The following is a 14,102-nucleotide window of genomic DNA, read 5'->3' as shown; positions in this document are numbered from 1 at the left end:
TAAAGGATACACATGGCTATAGGGTTAAGTACAGTGCACCAGTTGTTACTGCAACTGTGCTTAATTCTTTCTCTGACTGATTTGTCTATAATTATGAAAACAAATTATATGATAGATTATCATGCGTTGAAGAACAGTTTTTAAACATAAAGTCATAAAATATTCACAGAGATTTCTGTAAATCTAAATTAATCATGTATTGCTGAATATATATAAGAGCACATTATATACTTCTCTTTCCTGACATTTTGAAAATCCAACTTGGTCAATGGTGGTCAGGACTTTCTCCTCTGAGTATGTATAAAAGACTATGATAATATTAATGTAAGCAGGTTGCTTTAATTTTAAGAAATAAACTGATATCTTACCTCTGTACGATGAACAAGTAACCAGCTACCATCAGGTAACTGTCTTTTAATTTCCAGAAAAGGATCCGACTTCCCAAGAAAATCCTTCATGAAAACAAACACAGTATATTATCCTTAAAATCCATAGTTATGGAAAAAAAAAGGACAATGCTATTCATTATCTATTAAAACATCTATACGCTCCTATGTTTTAAACCCATATATAACATGTGGTCACTACTTTATTATTTTGGAAGGTGGAATAACACTTAGGAAAAAAAAAACGTTTAGCAAGTTAGGCTTATTAATATGTTTCTCAAACATTTAGTTTTGGAGATAGAAAGATGGATCTACACAAAATCTTTCAGTATTCATCACACACACCTGAATAAAAATTGATTTAATAAACTTTAAGGCAGGAAGTAAAATAATGGAATATCTATTAGCATAAACTCTCTAGAATTTTCAACACTGGCAACTTTTTCAGGCTTCGTAACAAGACTTCTACTTTAGTGATGAGTCCAAAACAAAATCAGTATCAAAAACAACCTGGCAGTTGCCATCCCTAATGTCAGTGTAGGAATTATAGTTTTATTTTGTTCCATAACTTGTGATTTCAGCATATTACAGATTCACGAAGTCACTCAGGTAGTTCAATGTAAGAATCAATCTCAGTTTATTCAACACATTATAGTTAAACATAGATAGTTGCCATCTCTAATTTTCAATGTCAAAATTATTTCCAGTCTGTTCAATAATTTGTGATTTCAGTAGATTACAGGTAAAGGTAACCATCAAGTTTTATACTGACATTATGTGGGACATATAATCTTATACAATAAAATCTGGCATAAGCACAATTTTCTGACAACTATATTAAAGATGAAAAATTTGAATAACAAGATACAACTATTCTTATAATATAATGGTTTATTAAATTACAAAATTTATCATTTAAAACATGTATTACTATTTTTCAATAACTATTCTACTTCACAAGATTTTGTACAATTTCCAGATGAAATTAAAGCAAAAAAAAGAACAAACTAAACTTTATTTTTTTTTTACTTTTTCAGAATCTTATTTTCTGTATTTAGTACAGAGGTAATTCTTATGTCATAAGAATCATTCAACTAATTTTCTAAAGCTTTAATTATGGAAATATCTTGTGTATATTTTTGGTTAACTTCTCATGTTACAACAAACTATAGGAAATAAGACTGTAAATATCATGATAACTATTGTCCTACTACTACATCTACATTTTTATAACTAAGAACACCAGTAAAAAAGTATGATCAGACTAAAGTAACAATAAAAACTAGGCTTATAGCTTAAATTTAGAGAAATTAAAATTCATTTTTTACCTTATATCAAGGGTAATAATATTTAAATTCATGTTATTGATTAAACACAGAGAAATACACATACATTTTAATTACGAGAAATATATGCTATCATACAGTATTCATCATTTACCTTCTTCTTGACACAAAATCAACTATCACCACTTTCTGTTCTGATTTTATTGAGTCATACAAAAAAAAGCATCAAAATAAGGTGATATTTCAGTTGTTAAAATAATTTTTCAACATATAATGAAAAATGTCTAAACCTGGCTGGAGTTAAAGTGAGTTTTTGTTTCTCAAAGTGCTATATGACATAATTTACTGATGGTAGAATAAGTCTGTACTGACAATTATCCCATTCTTGGCCACAAATTATCAAAAACAGAACATTACTGTTACTTACATACTATATTGTCAGAGTCAAGTTTATTGAATTGTTGATTTTAATGGATCTTATAGCACAAGTCAGTTGTTGACCATCGATGCTGAGAGTCATAAATGATTACTGGTAAGAACTGATACGCACAGAAATAATTTAATGCTAACATTTTTCTCCTTTTTGGCTACATTGTAAAAATTAACTAATAGGGCATATTTTAACCCATGTTATAAGGATTTTCTACTTACAACAAACCATAGCCATATAATAATAAAATATCATGAATTTAACTGTAGTGTCAGTTGTTTCCATATGCATTATATATATCTTATTTTATGATATTCTTTTCTTGTATAAAAATACAATATTTGTAGAAGTTTAAACCTTAAAACTTAATAATTGTATGAGAGGAAACAATTACAAGAGAAATTAGTATAATACTGTATTACAGAGAAAAAAACACACTAAAGTTTAATTCTTCTTTTTCAACCTTCTTACATTTACTGAAGTATTTATATGACAAATAAATTTTGGATTATAATTTCTTTTCAGATACACTGTGTTACTGTATTAACTGTGAAAAACAAAAAATGTATTTTGTCACAATGAAAAATAAAATACATCAAAAAATTTTCAGCTGACTAGTTTTGATAACACAGTTACAATCATCAGGGTATACTCAAAGGGGTTTGAGTATAAAAGACTTCATGGGAAATTGGGAAAGAACAAGAAACTAGTTAAAGTAAGACAGATGGTTCACAGAACAAAAAAAAACCTACAGTAAAATCCTGGAGAAGGTTGGCTGACAGACATGATAGCTCTCTGTGATAAAAGGGTCAGCGTAACCTTGGATAGGCTCTGACAGGTAGCTGGATCTCAAGTTAACGGGAAGGAAATCAGTACAGGAGACAAAAGTGGAAAGGAAAAGAATGAAAATCCTTGTGTCCAAAGTTGGATCACACCAGAATCAGTAGTGAATAACTACCACAAAGGAACAAAATTGACCAAACGTACCTCCACCAGACTTGAAATACTCGAAAGTCACTGGAACTGCTGGCAACAATGAACTGACTTTTAGACACGTGGCAAAATTTTGAAACCTTAGTGGTAGGAACTGGTAAAAGATGGGAGGTTGCAGGATAAGAAATGGTTATGGGAGAGGTCATAGTATCAGAATGAGAAAAACAAATAACCAAAGACTCTGGAAAATCTCCAAAAACAAACCAATGGAGAAAAAGAGCCATCTGAAAGTCACAAAGGTAAAGGGAAGGTAGACGAACTTGTGAAAAGACAGCATCCTTCCCAATACGATCCCAAGAGCAACAAATCCACATATGAAGGGATAAGGTCGAAGAAGACAACAGCACCAAGGGGGAGGAAGGAGGGAAAGCAAGGAACCCTAATGATGGATGTCATGTAAAAACAGAAAAGAGGAAACAGAACACACCTGACAGACCTGAAGCCAGTAATGGCACTCGAAGTAGTGGTAATAATATCAGAAATTGTAAAACAAACTTTGGAATTCATTGTAAACCATGAACAAGTTGAAAATGAGATAAAAAAATCAATAAACAAAGGTAAGTTTTCACGGTAAACTACTACAGAAAAAAACTGTAGCAAATGAATAAATCACTACTTCACAAAAAAAAAATAATTAACATGTGAAAACAGCACAATTTAAAAGCAACTGCACTCAATCACTACCTAACAAGAAGTAATAGTTTGGCAGAATTGAATAGAGGAAGTCACATGTATCAGGAGGGTGTGTCGCACTCCTATTGGTGGAGGGTTGTCACATGACGATTTACCTAAAGAGATCCCTATTTTTACATTTTAGTTACTTTTATAGTAATAAATGAAGAATAAACATGAAAAAAGGAAATAAAGTACTTACCCATGTTTTCTTTTTCTTTGCTGCCGATGGTCGATGACACTTAATCCTACTTTTTTATACTAACGGTAGTAATGCATTAAATAATTTTCATTTAATTAAATAATGCACCAAAGAATATAGAATAATGAAATGCAAAAAAGAGACAATTTTTCTGGCTTTCTAACTATGCAACAAGGGTTGTTGCAAATTCATCCAAACTAGTCGTTATCTTTTCCATAGAAAAAAAGCTTGTACTAACAAAGAAATTGACAATTCTCTGTTCAGAACACAACACAATATGATATGTCATTTCATAGATGAAAACCTTGGCTTTCTATTGGTTATAGATCATATGGAATTAAACATAACAAAGAACTATTAACAAATCCTGAAAGAAAGGATGTGACAGGTGGGTGTGGCAAGTGAGGTCTGATTTTCTATTTGATGGCTCCGTAACCAAATAAAATTGAAAACTATAAAAATTATAGGTTTCTCTGAGCAATGATGATTTTATAGTGAGTAATTTACATTAAATTTTGTACTTATTGGAGGATTGGTGAATAAAATAGAGAAGATAGGATGGCTACAGAAAATGTGTCACCTTTGTCACACTAGGGGAAATTCAGGATTTTTTTAAATATTGCCTTATAAAATTAAGAACTTAAAATTTATATAGTATTAAAATATGGATTATTAGCTATGATTTTATGCTATACTAATAGGTATAACATAAACAAAATGTAGTTTAATAAAATTTTTAATGTAAGCCACTAAAACCTCAAGACATGAGCAGTAAATGATGCCCAGTCAGATAGGGTTAATTAACAATTATGAATTGATTATATTAATATACCTCCCCCCCCCCTCCATTTCTTATGTAGTTTGGGTTATGACACTTCTATGACCCTCTTCCACCATGAGATCCCTAAATTCCGGTGGGCCATTGCTACTGCATACTTTATCTAAAACTAAATATTTTTTAAATAAAATATATAGCTACAAAGTGGGTTCCTCGTCATCGAATATAGCTACAAACTTTCTGCCTCACTTTCACCTAGAATCACCATCATTTTTACCATCTCCTGCTTACACGATTCTTGTCACTTCTTATAGTTAAGCTTCGAGGATGGCTACTATATCTGCAGTATCTATAAAATTTGCACTCATGCAGTGTTGGTTATAATTCAACGCTTACTATTAGCCATCACCGTAATTCCCAATCTGAAACTCAAAACTGAGCTTGGTGCTATCTTATAAACTGTGGCTTAAAGATTTTTGTTATGGGAGACAGCCTAGACATTTGTATAACATTTTAGACATTTGTGTAACATGGGTGAAGTCGATCATGCAATGGTGTCCAAACGGGCAGGAACCTTATACAAGTTAATAATCACTATGGTACATGTGTCTTGCCTGCCATATAAACATTAAATTACAGCTATATATACATTCATGTACTAAATTTTGTGGCTCCATATAAACCACAGACTACATTAAAATGATTTGATGTCAACAGTTATACAGCCATGTTATTTGCTAGTTAGTCAAATAAATTTAACAACTACCCTACAAAATGCGCAATGATGCATTTAGTAATATTGCCCAAGTTTTGTTACAATATTCAAAACCATTTTTACTGTAGGCTGGCAAAACAATATGAAATAAAATAAAGGTTACAATAGTTCTTAAGTTCACTCATAGTTTTGAAATCAAAGGTTAGATGCTCATCTGAACAGCAATAATTTCAAACATATGAAGAAGAAAAATAAATAAATATTTCAGCCATGATGTTAAACTTGGTTTATTTGATGTTCATCCAAAACTTAATTGTGCATGTACAGAAACAACATATATCCATATGTTTTTTATAAAAAAGTGTAATTTCCCTCCTTAAGGCACAAAAAAAATCAATATTTACATACCTTTTTATCAAGATTTTCAGCTCTAAAAGATAGAACAAGCACATCTTTGCTAAAAGTGTCTACCTCTTCAGCAGTAACCTAGCAACAAACAACCACACAGTTTACCAATGCAGCAGAATACAAAAGACATTTTAATGTACATAAATAAATAAAATACAAAACCACAGTACTTACTAGAAGGAACAAGCCACATTAATCAATAGGTATGCACAAAACGATTTATTAGCATAAAGAAAAATGTTTATTCGTGGTGGAACATACTACATGTTTTAATAGAATATTGGCCTGTCTTCTTCAGGTATGATCAATACTAAGCTATACACAGTTTATCTAAGGTTATGAGGACAAAAGGAGATGGAAATAATGTCAGCAGGTGACCGGATATATAGCTAAAGGTCAAGTCTGGTCAGTTGTGTGGGCAGTGAATACTGTTTATGTTGCTACCGGATATATAGCTAAAGGTCAAGTCTGGTCAATTGTGTGGGCAGTGAATACTGTTTATGTTGCTGGGACTATCATCACAGTTTAGTTAGAGATCCTTAGCTTTGATGATTTTTTATGGCTTCTAAATAGTCTCTTTCGTTTTTGGTTTTGAGTTGGTGTAGTTGGAAATTTCATTCCACAGTATTTTGTGACCTGCTTCATACTGATGATATGTTAGATCAGATGTCTGGAATTCACCTCTAACATATTTGGCAAGCTTATGCTCATAAATCATTGCGTGCCTATCTATTAATGTATCAACATAATGTGCTTCCTTCCTCAAGAATGCCACAATATTATTATGCCTCATCTGTAAAACAAATAAGTACATCATATAACATTTGTCTCCACTCCAAATTCTTATCATTAATATTAATGCAGCTGAATCTAATTAATAAACAAATCACAGGTTCAAGTTAACTAGTACTAACAAACAGCGTCTTCTTTTACCTCTCAGAGCCAGTTTTATAATTTACCAAGACAACATACAATAAAAATTCGATTATAGAAACAGAGAGAACATATAAGAGATTTGTATAACTTTTGTACATGAACTAAATCACACCAACAACACAAGTTCTATAAATTCATTATATTCAAGATCTCCATAAAATGGAAAGTATTATGTTTTTCAGCAAATAGCTTCACATTACAGATGACATTTAAAAGAAATATTTCAAAACTGGTTCATGGTTACTACTACGACCATAATAACATGCAATATGACATTTCTGTACTCAACTGATGTATAAGTTAATAACTATTTCAACAATATCATAAGTGTAAAACTATTTATACGGCACATATTCACTCACCCTGTCAAGTAGATCACATTTATTCTTACTAAGTATGAAGTGACCTAATGAATCTCTCCTGATGTAAGCATGGAGAAAATTTGTTATCCAAGTATTTACCCTTGTTTATTACTTTTTAATACAAAGTCTATAAATTAGCATGTTTTACAAATATAAACAAATAGTTAATTGAAGAATAATACGTACTGTTATTGTACTTTTTCCCAGTCTGTTTCCTGATCTCGAGAGAAGAGCTTTGGTAAAAGGACTTGAAGCTACAACCTACAAAAAAATTGAAACATTTCTCTACTTAACAGTAATACAAGCTAAACAAGGGCTTATTCCTTTCTTAAGTACCATCATGTCTTATATTCAAGTACACTGTATACCAGAAAAAAAAGAAAAAGTACACATGGAGTAAAAGCAACAAATGTTATTTACTTGTTCAAAAGTTTAACAACACAGAAGTCATGAAATAATATTTTCTACAATACACTGAATAAGAACAAATAAAATTAACAATTACACACCAGGTTATTCTGCACATCCATTTCAACAATAGCTCCAATCATAACATAATATTTAAGGGCAACAAGGAACCTGTTAGTCCATCTAGGCTGTCCCATACACTGAACTAAAATATTGAAAAAAATGCAAAGCCAGCACTTATCATTCAAGTGTCTATCAAGCCTTCCTTCAAACTCTCTTAAATCTACTGTGCTCACCACATCTGAAGGCAACACATTCAAAAGGCCAACAACCTCGTTAGAAAAAAAAACTGTCTTAGACGAAGATAATTCTTATCTTACCAAAGTTTATATTTGTGTCCCCTAGTTCTACCATTCTCACCATTAAGTACAAAAAAAGATGATGCATCAACAGTATCACATTCCTCAATGAGATCACATTTTAATAAAAAACACCGTTGCTGCCAATCTTACAATGAAAGCTAAACTTGACAAATTACAGACTGAAATTGTCTGACCTAAATGTTACTTTTAGCAAAATCACTCTTGTGGAAGTGCTAAACTAAAATGTATTAACTGCTAGAGGACCAAATATTTGTTTATGTTTCAAACACAGTTGTTTTCCACATTCTACCTGATTGACAATAATCTTTCCTACCTTCTAATTGAGAATATTTGTGTCACTTGACTGTCTGTTTCAGGAAATGTGTATGAGAGGTACAAGTAAGAACTGAATTTTACATTTTAAATAATGGGTGAAATTTTTTATTTCTGAAATATTAATTTTTTACAGACTGAGGCATTAAAAAACAGGCAGTTATGGGCTATTACAGGTTATTTTAGCAATTATACAGGTTTTAAAGGTTAAGCCTCTGAAAGTTAACATTTTACTTACCCAAAAATGTATTTCTAATAGATACTAACCTCTCTACACAGAATACCTTGATCCCTTGTGCATCTGCCTTTGAGATTTGCATGCTACTAACTTTTCAGCTTACTCCCTATCTAAAAAGCGTGTTTAAGGTGAACTGCAATAGTGCATGATGATATAATCATGTGACAATAATCCTCCACCAATAGGAGGCCAACACAACCACCTTGTGCAGTAGTTCCCCTAAGCACTTTTGCTTGAACTAACTTCATTCTTAGACAAAGAAAAAGAAAGTGCACTGGAAATGGGGAAATCAGGGTTGTGATGGTCAAAGAAGCACCACCAAAAGGATCCGACAAGGAGTGTTACATATTAAAGCAAGGACATGAGGGAGAGGACAAAGAGGAGGTTAGACATACAAAAAAAAAGTGAGACCAGTCCTGGCTGGGAGCATCAATTGCCATGACTGAAAGAGGATGAACTAAGGACCAAAAGAGGGAAAATTTGGTGTTGAGAGGAATGGCAAAGGTATCAATGAAAGACATGTTCAACTGAGGGTAAACCCAATGAAGAATCTGAGGGTGGAGAAATCACTCTGTTGGTGGAACCCTCTCTAGCTGAGAGAGAGGCAACTGACCACCAAATTCAAAGCACCCAGCACATGACAAGACAAGAGACAAATCTAATGATAATGAGCTCAAACAGATCCAGTGTGAAAGCAAAGAGTTTTGGAATGAGTACTCCTTGAATATGACATAAGAAATTATCATTTAATTATTGGAGTGCATAATGACCAACTGATTCACTGGAAGAGTGAAGGAATCGGAACATGCCCAACAGATGGCAGGAAGTTCAAAGTGGGTGATGTGGAGTAAATGCTCCTCTGCAGCCCACATGCCCAATCCATGTAGTCACATAGAGAAACACACCAGTCTGACAGAGAAGCACCTGTGAAGAGAGTGAGATCCAGTTAGGGATGTGGGGTGGAAAGAGAATGCTCATTGTGATGTTGGAATGCTTAAGCCACCAAATCCCTCAAGTAATGGAAAGGAAAGCTCACAATTGAGGAAATGGATCCTAAGAAAGGTTCTATTAGTCCTGCAATTTCCAATGGAGGAGACACATTTGTGTACAGCCTAAAGGAATGAATGGTTTAAGGGAAGCCAGAGTTTCTGAAAGCAAAAAAAACTCACGTGCAGGGTGTAAAAGTGAAGCATAACTCTTGGCAGTAAGACATTCCATTTCTTGTAGATGAAGTAGTGAGGGCTGAGCCTAATTGAGATGGGAGTTGAAGAACACACTCAGATGTACTGATTATAAGTCAGGCATGATAAAAGACTTGAAAGGCTTGACAAAACCAACCTAACCATGTAACCTCTCACAAAAGAATGCTGGTGTGTGAAAGGGGAGTCCTTCCAAAAAGAGGCAAGAAGAAGTCACATCATCCATGTACTAATGAAACCTCAACCCCAATCTGTGAACAAGCTGGACAACTGTCCCATGACTCGACACAAGGAGCAGATGCAATGCCAAAAGGAAAAGCATAGACTGGAAGATTTGATTCTAATGGACAAAACAATGAAAAAGTCTGGAGGATAGGTGATCATAATGTGTAAAAGGGCATCCAAAACATCAACCTTCATTGTTTACAGTCCTGGTGAAAAGAACCACAAGAGAGAAAAGAAACTCTGCATATGGAATTGAGGAATGATAAGAAACAAGTTGAGAGATGACAGGTCAATAACTGGACAACAATCTCCAGTCTTTTTGGGGACCACAAAAAGAAGAAGAGTAATAACCAGGTGTAGAGGTAAACACCCTCAAATTGTCATTCTTGGTTAAAAGAGCTAAGATCACATCCTTCAGACATTGAAGATAAAGGGGAGTGGAGGGAGGAGGAAAGGAAACAGAAAAGGGGAAAGAAGAGGAGGTGAAGTGAGATAGGCCTGTAGGAGAGAACCAGAAGAAACCATTTGTTGGATGAAAATAGAGACCAAAAGGCTGGGGAACAGAGACAGAGATGAGCCCACATAGGCCAGACCTGACAGGATGGTTGGCAATGAGATGAGCAATGACTCTGAAATCAAAAAGTGGGAGGGTGGGAAGTAGAAGAAGGCCAAAAAACTTGAATGGGGAAAGGTAGATTCAACAAGTCTAGGAACAAAATGGTGAGGTTAAGAACAACAAGAAACCACAGCAGACAATGAGTACTTATTCTGAGCCACCACAGCACAGGTGTTTTCAGACCTCTGGATAAAAAAATGGAACCCAATAAAGATCAATAAGATTAGTGTAAGTGAGGTGTACATTAACTAGGGCAGCATCCAGTCCCATCAGCAGAGGAACCAAATAAGGAAGGATAAAGCAGAATAAGTATGGGCCAATGCTATGAAAAGAAAAGAAAGAACCTCTCCAGTAAACCCCTCTGGTGCATGATAAAGTGCCTCAAACGTAAAGTGAAGTAACAAGAGGTAATGCAGGAAGGTGATAAGAAAAAGATGAAGGCAAATTGGGCAATATAAAGGGAAGTAGAAGTTAAGGGATCCACTCCTCAAGCAGGTAAAAGAGATTCCATTGACTGGGAATTGAGGAATGGAATTGAAGAATGGCTGTAAGCCAGGACAAAAAAAGTCAAGTAGACAAGGAGGATTAAGCATGTTAGTACAGGTGTTCAGTTGTTCAAGAAACAAGTCTGCATGGACCCTAATGTTAGGTGAAGGAGAGAAGACAAAGTTATCTTAAATACGGGTTTCATGCAGTAAAGCACAGGAAGAATCAAGAGACAAATAAGAGAGAGAAAGTAAAAAACATGCCCACAAAATGATGTCAAGGAAGAGATTATAAGGGAGATGAATTTTCCTCCATTGACAAAGCCATGCCTAAAGAAAACTCTGGAGGGGGAAATAGCCAGTCAAATCATTCTGATGATGTGCAAAATGTACAGGAGGAGGAGAAGGCCCACTATGCACGAAGCAACCTACAATAAGGTGAACAATGGCTGTCATATCCTTCACAAACACTGAGCTCTCACTAGACACAATATACATATGTCCCATGTTAAAAGCATTGTGACTATCATGGGATGAAGTGAAAGTTACTGTCACTTAAGAATTCACAATAGCAGGAAACACCATTATGATTTTTTTTTCTAATTAAATGTAAACAAACATGCTGGTTCTGTGAATCACAAAGACAAATCCAGGGAAACTGAAATGGGAGTTAAATCATTAAGAAGCATTTGCAAATCTTAAGTAATTGATTCACAGTTTTAAAGCATGTTCATTCTAGACATTGCCGAGGAAAACAAATAGTTATTTCAAGTGCAAGTACTTAGGCGGAACTACAGTGCAAGGAAGTTGTGTCACCCTCCTATTGGTGGAAAGCTATTATTGTATGATGATGTCATAATGCACGAGCACAGTTCACATTAAACAAGGCTAGTGTCATGCAACTCACCTAGGCAGATGTGTGAGGGATCAAGTTATTCTGAGTATGAAGTTGAGCTATCTCAAAAACAAAAACGGTTTGATAAGAGGCCTACATATAACTTAATTAAACTTATCTCTTCACATAATATACCTATTGAAATGTTTTTCTTTTTAAAGTTTATGTCAGCAACCTACATAAATTGAGTGAAACTACTTCATAATTAACATTCTAGGAAAGAAATGATTATCCTGACAAAAGTTGTCTGGGTCTATATTTACAAAGCATACACATAAAACTTACCATTACTAATTGCTGTCATGGTTAATAGCCTATATGATTCACACAAGTCTAACTCCTAGATAGTTCTATTATTGGTAGATACTAATTAATAAATAGTTTTTATCCCAAATTTTGGCTGTTAATCTGTTTCTGTCTTCAGGGAGGTCCTGAAAAGGACTACTTCTGTGATGGTAGTGGCCAGGATTTGATCCTGGGTCTTTTTGACGGAGAAGCTGATGTACTATCCACTTATCTGGGGTGTCCCCCGTTAGAACTTCAATGAATTAGCTTATTTGAATGTTTTCAAGAGGTTTGCTGACTTCTATCTAGATTGACTAAATGTGTTATCAATTAGATAGATAAAGAAAGCTTCTTTTTTCTTGTGTGATTCACATACCATTACTTTAGTGTTATTCCAACTTACTGTATGATCTTCTTCTCCTGTTGCATAATGAGCTATTGCAGTCTTTATATTTCTATTATGCTCTTCAATTTAAAAATATTTCCTCTTTTTTGTTTCTATGATGTTCTGGACACCACAATAGAAGAGGACCATGATGTATATGAACAACAATGTATATGAACCATACATGACAAAAATAAAAGAACATTTTTTCATCCACCCGACATACTCTTATTGGTAAAGACCTCAGACGAGTGGGTAGTACACCAGCTCTCCATATGAAGAATACCCATATCTGCAAGATCAAATCCTGAATACTATCATCACAGAAACAGTCCTTCTCAGAACTTCCCTGAAGACAGCAAATTATCAGAGGAAAAATATTAAGATTAGGACGACACTTGCGTAAGTTTTCACACAGATATATCAAAGAAAACATAAAGCCAACATTTAATGGTACACAATGAATATTTGAAATGAGATAGTATCCAGTCTCAAAATACAATAAAAAATTACTTCACTTCATATGTTTACTGTATAAAGATTATTAATAGATAAAATAAGATACTGCTACAGCATGAAACTGTTCCTAACTGATGAAACATGTAGAGTGTATGAGACTGTTCTCATTCTCATGGTATTTTATCATTATACAGTCAAATTATAAAGTAAAACAATTTTGTATTGTATTTGGAGACTAGGGACAGTCTTATTTTTAATTTATTGTGTACTATTAAATGTTGGCTTGATGTTTTTAATATATCTGTATAAAATAGTTAGTAAATATTGATTAATAAAAGATTTGGAAACTAATTAATAATTAAACTTGATGCTAACCATGACAATAATTTGTAATGGTTTTCAAATAAGACCCAAATCTTGAGTTCTTTCAAACAGTTCACTTTTCTTTTTCAGGATAACAAAGGGTTATGCTTAATGAGTGTAATGAAATATATAGGCTTGGATGTCAACATTACATAAACCAGATATTCAATATGAGTTAGACTTGAGAACTAGCCAATCATAGCCTAGAGTTGTTGGTGTCAGGTTTAGTTTGTGCCAAAGAGGTGTGTATAGTACATAAAAGACTTAAGTGTGATAATAGTTATAAGAAATGTTAACCAATTTTTATAAAAATAAAATAATGGCAAACGGTGGTGAGAAACAGAGAAAAATGATAATGTGATGCAATATATAGGAAATAATACTAATAATGTAAAGTAAGTTTAATTATGAATTTAGTTTTCAAAATCTTTTCAGAGACATACAAAGGTCAACAATCCCAGGATCGAGGTTGATGCCATTTGGTGTTACACTATTTAATAGTGCTACTCAGTAAGCTTCTTTAATTTCCATTATTCTGTTAAATGTAAAATTTGTCTCTATACCTGTCAGTTTAATGTCTTCAAGAGTGTGTCCAGGCATGTTAAAGTGTTTTGCGACCAGAAATTCTATGTTTATTTTGATTGTTGATTTGTGGTTATTAAAAGGTTTCTGTATTAGTTG

The 14,102-nt window shown here is 33.5% G+C and overlaps 1 protein-coding gene across 2 annotated transcripts in view; it reads right to left on the bottom strand.

Annotated features, from left to right (window-relative positions):
- Positions 1–14,102, bottom strand: part of LOC106467106 (copine-3-like) — a 56,812-nt gene that overhangs the window by 33,207 nt on the left and 9,503 nt on the right. For both annotated transcript variants that reach the window (XM_013927426.2, XM_022395227.1), the window contains exons 5-7: positions 7,355–7,429; positions 5,871–5,948; positions 369–452 (exon numbers count right to left, since the gene is read on the bottom strand). In XM_013927426.2, the coding sequence (XP_013782880.1) occupies positions 369–452; positions 5,871–5,948; positions 7,355–7,429 (237 nt within the window). The remainder of the gene's footprint in view (positions 1–368; positions 453–5,870; positions 5,949–7,354; positions 7,430–14,102) is intronic.

The sequence above is a fragment of the Limulus polyphemus genome, unplaced genomic scaffold (assembly GCF_000517525.1).
Source record: "Limulus polyphemus unplaced genomic scaffold, Limulus_polyphemus-2.1.2 Scaffold2491, whole genome shotgun sequence".
NCBI lineage: Eukaryota > Metazoa > Arthropoda > Merostomata > Xiphosura > Limulidae > Limulus > Limulus polyphemus.
This window is presented reverse-complemented; position numbering and strand designations above follow the sequence as displayed.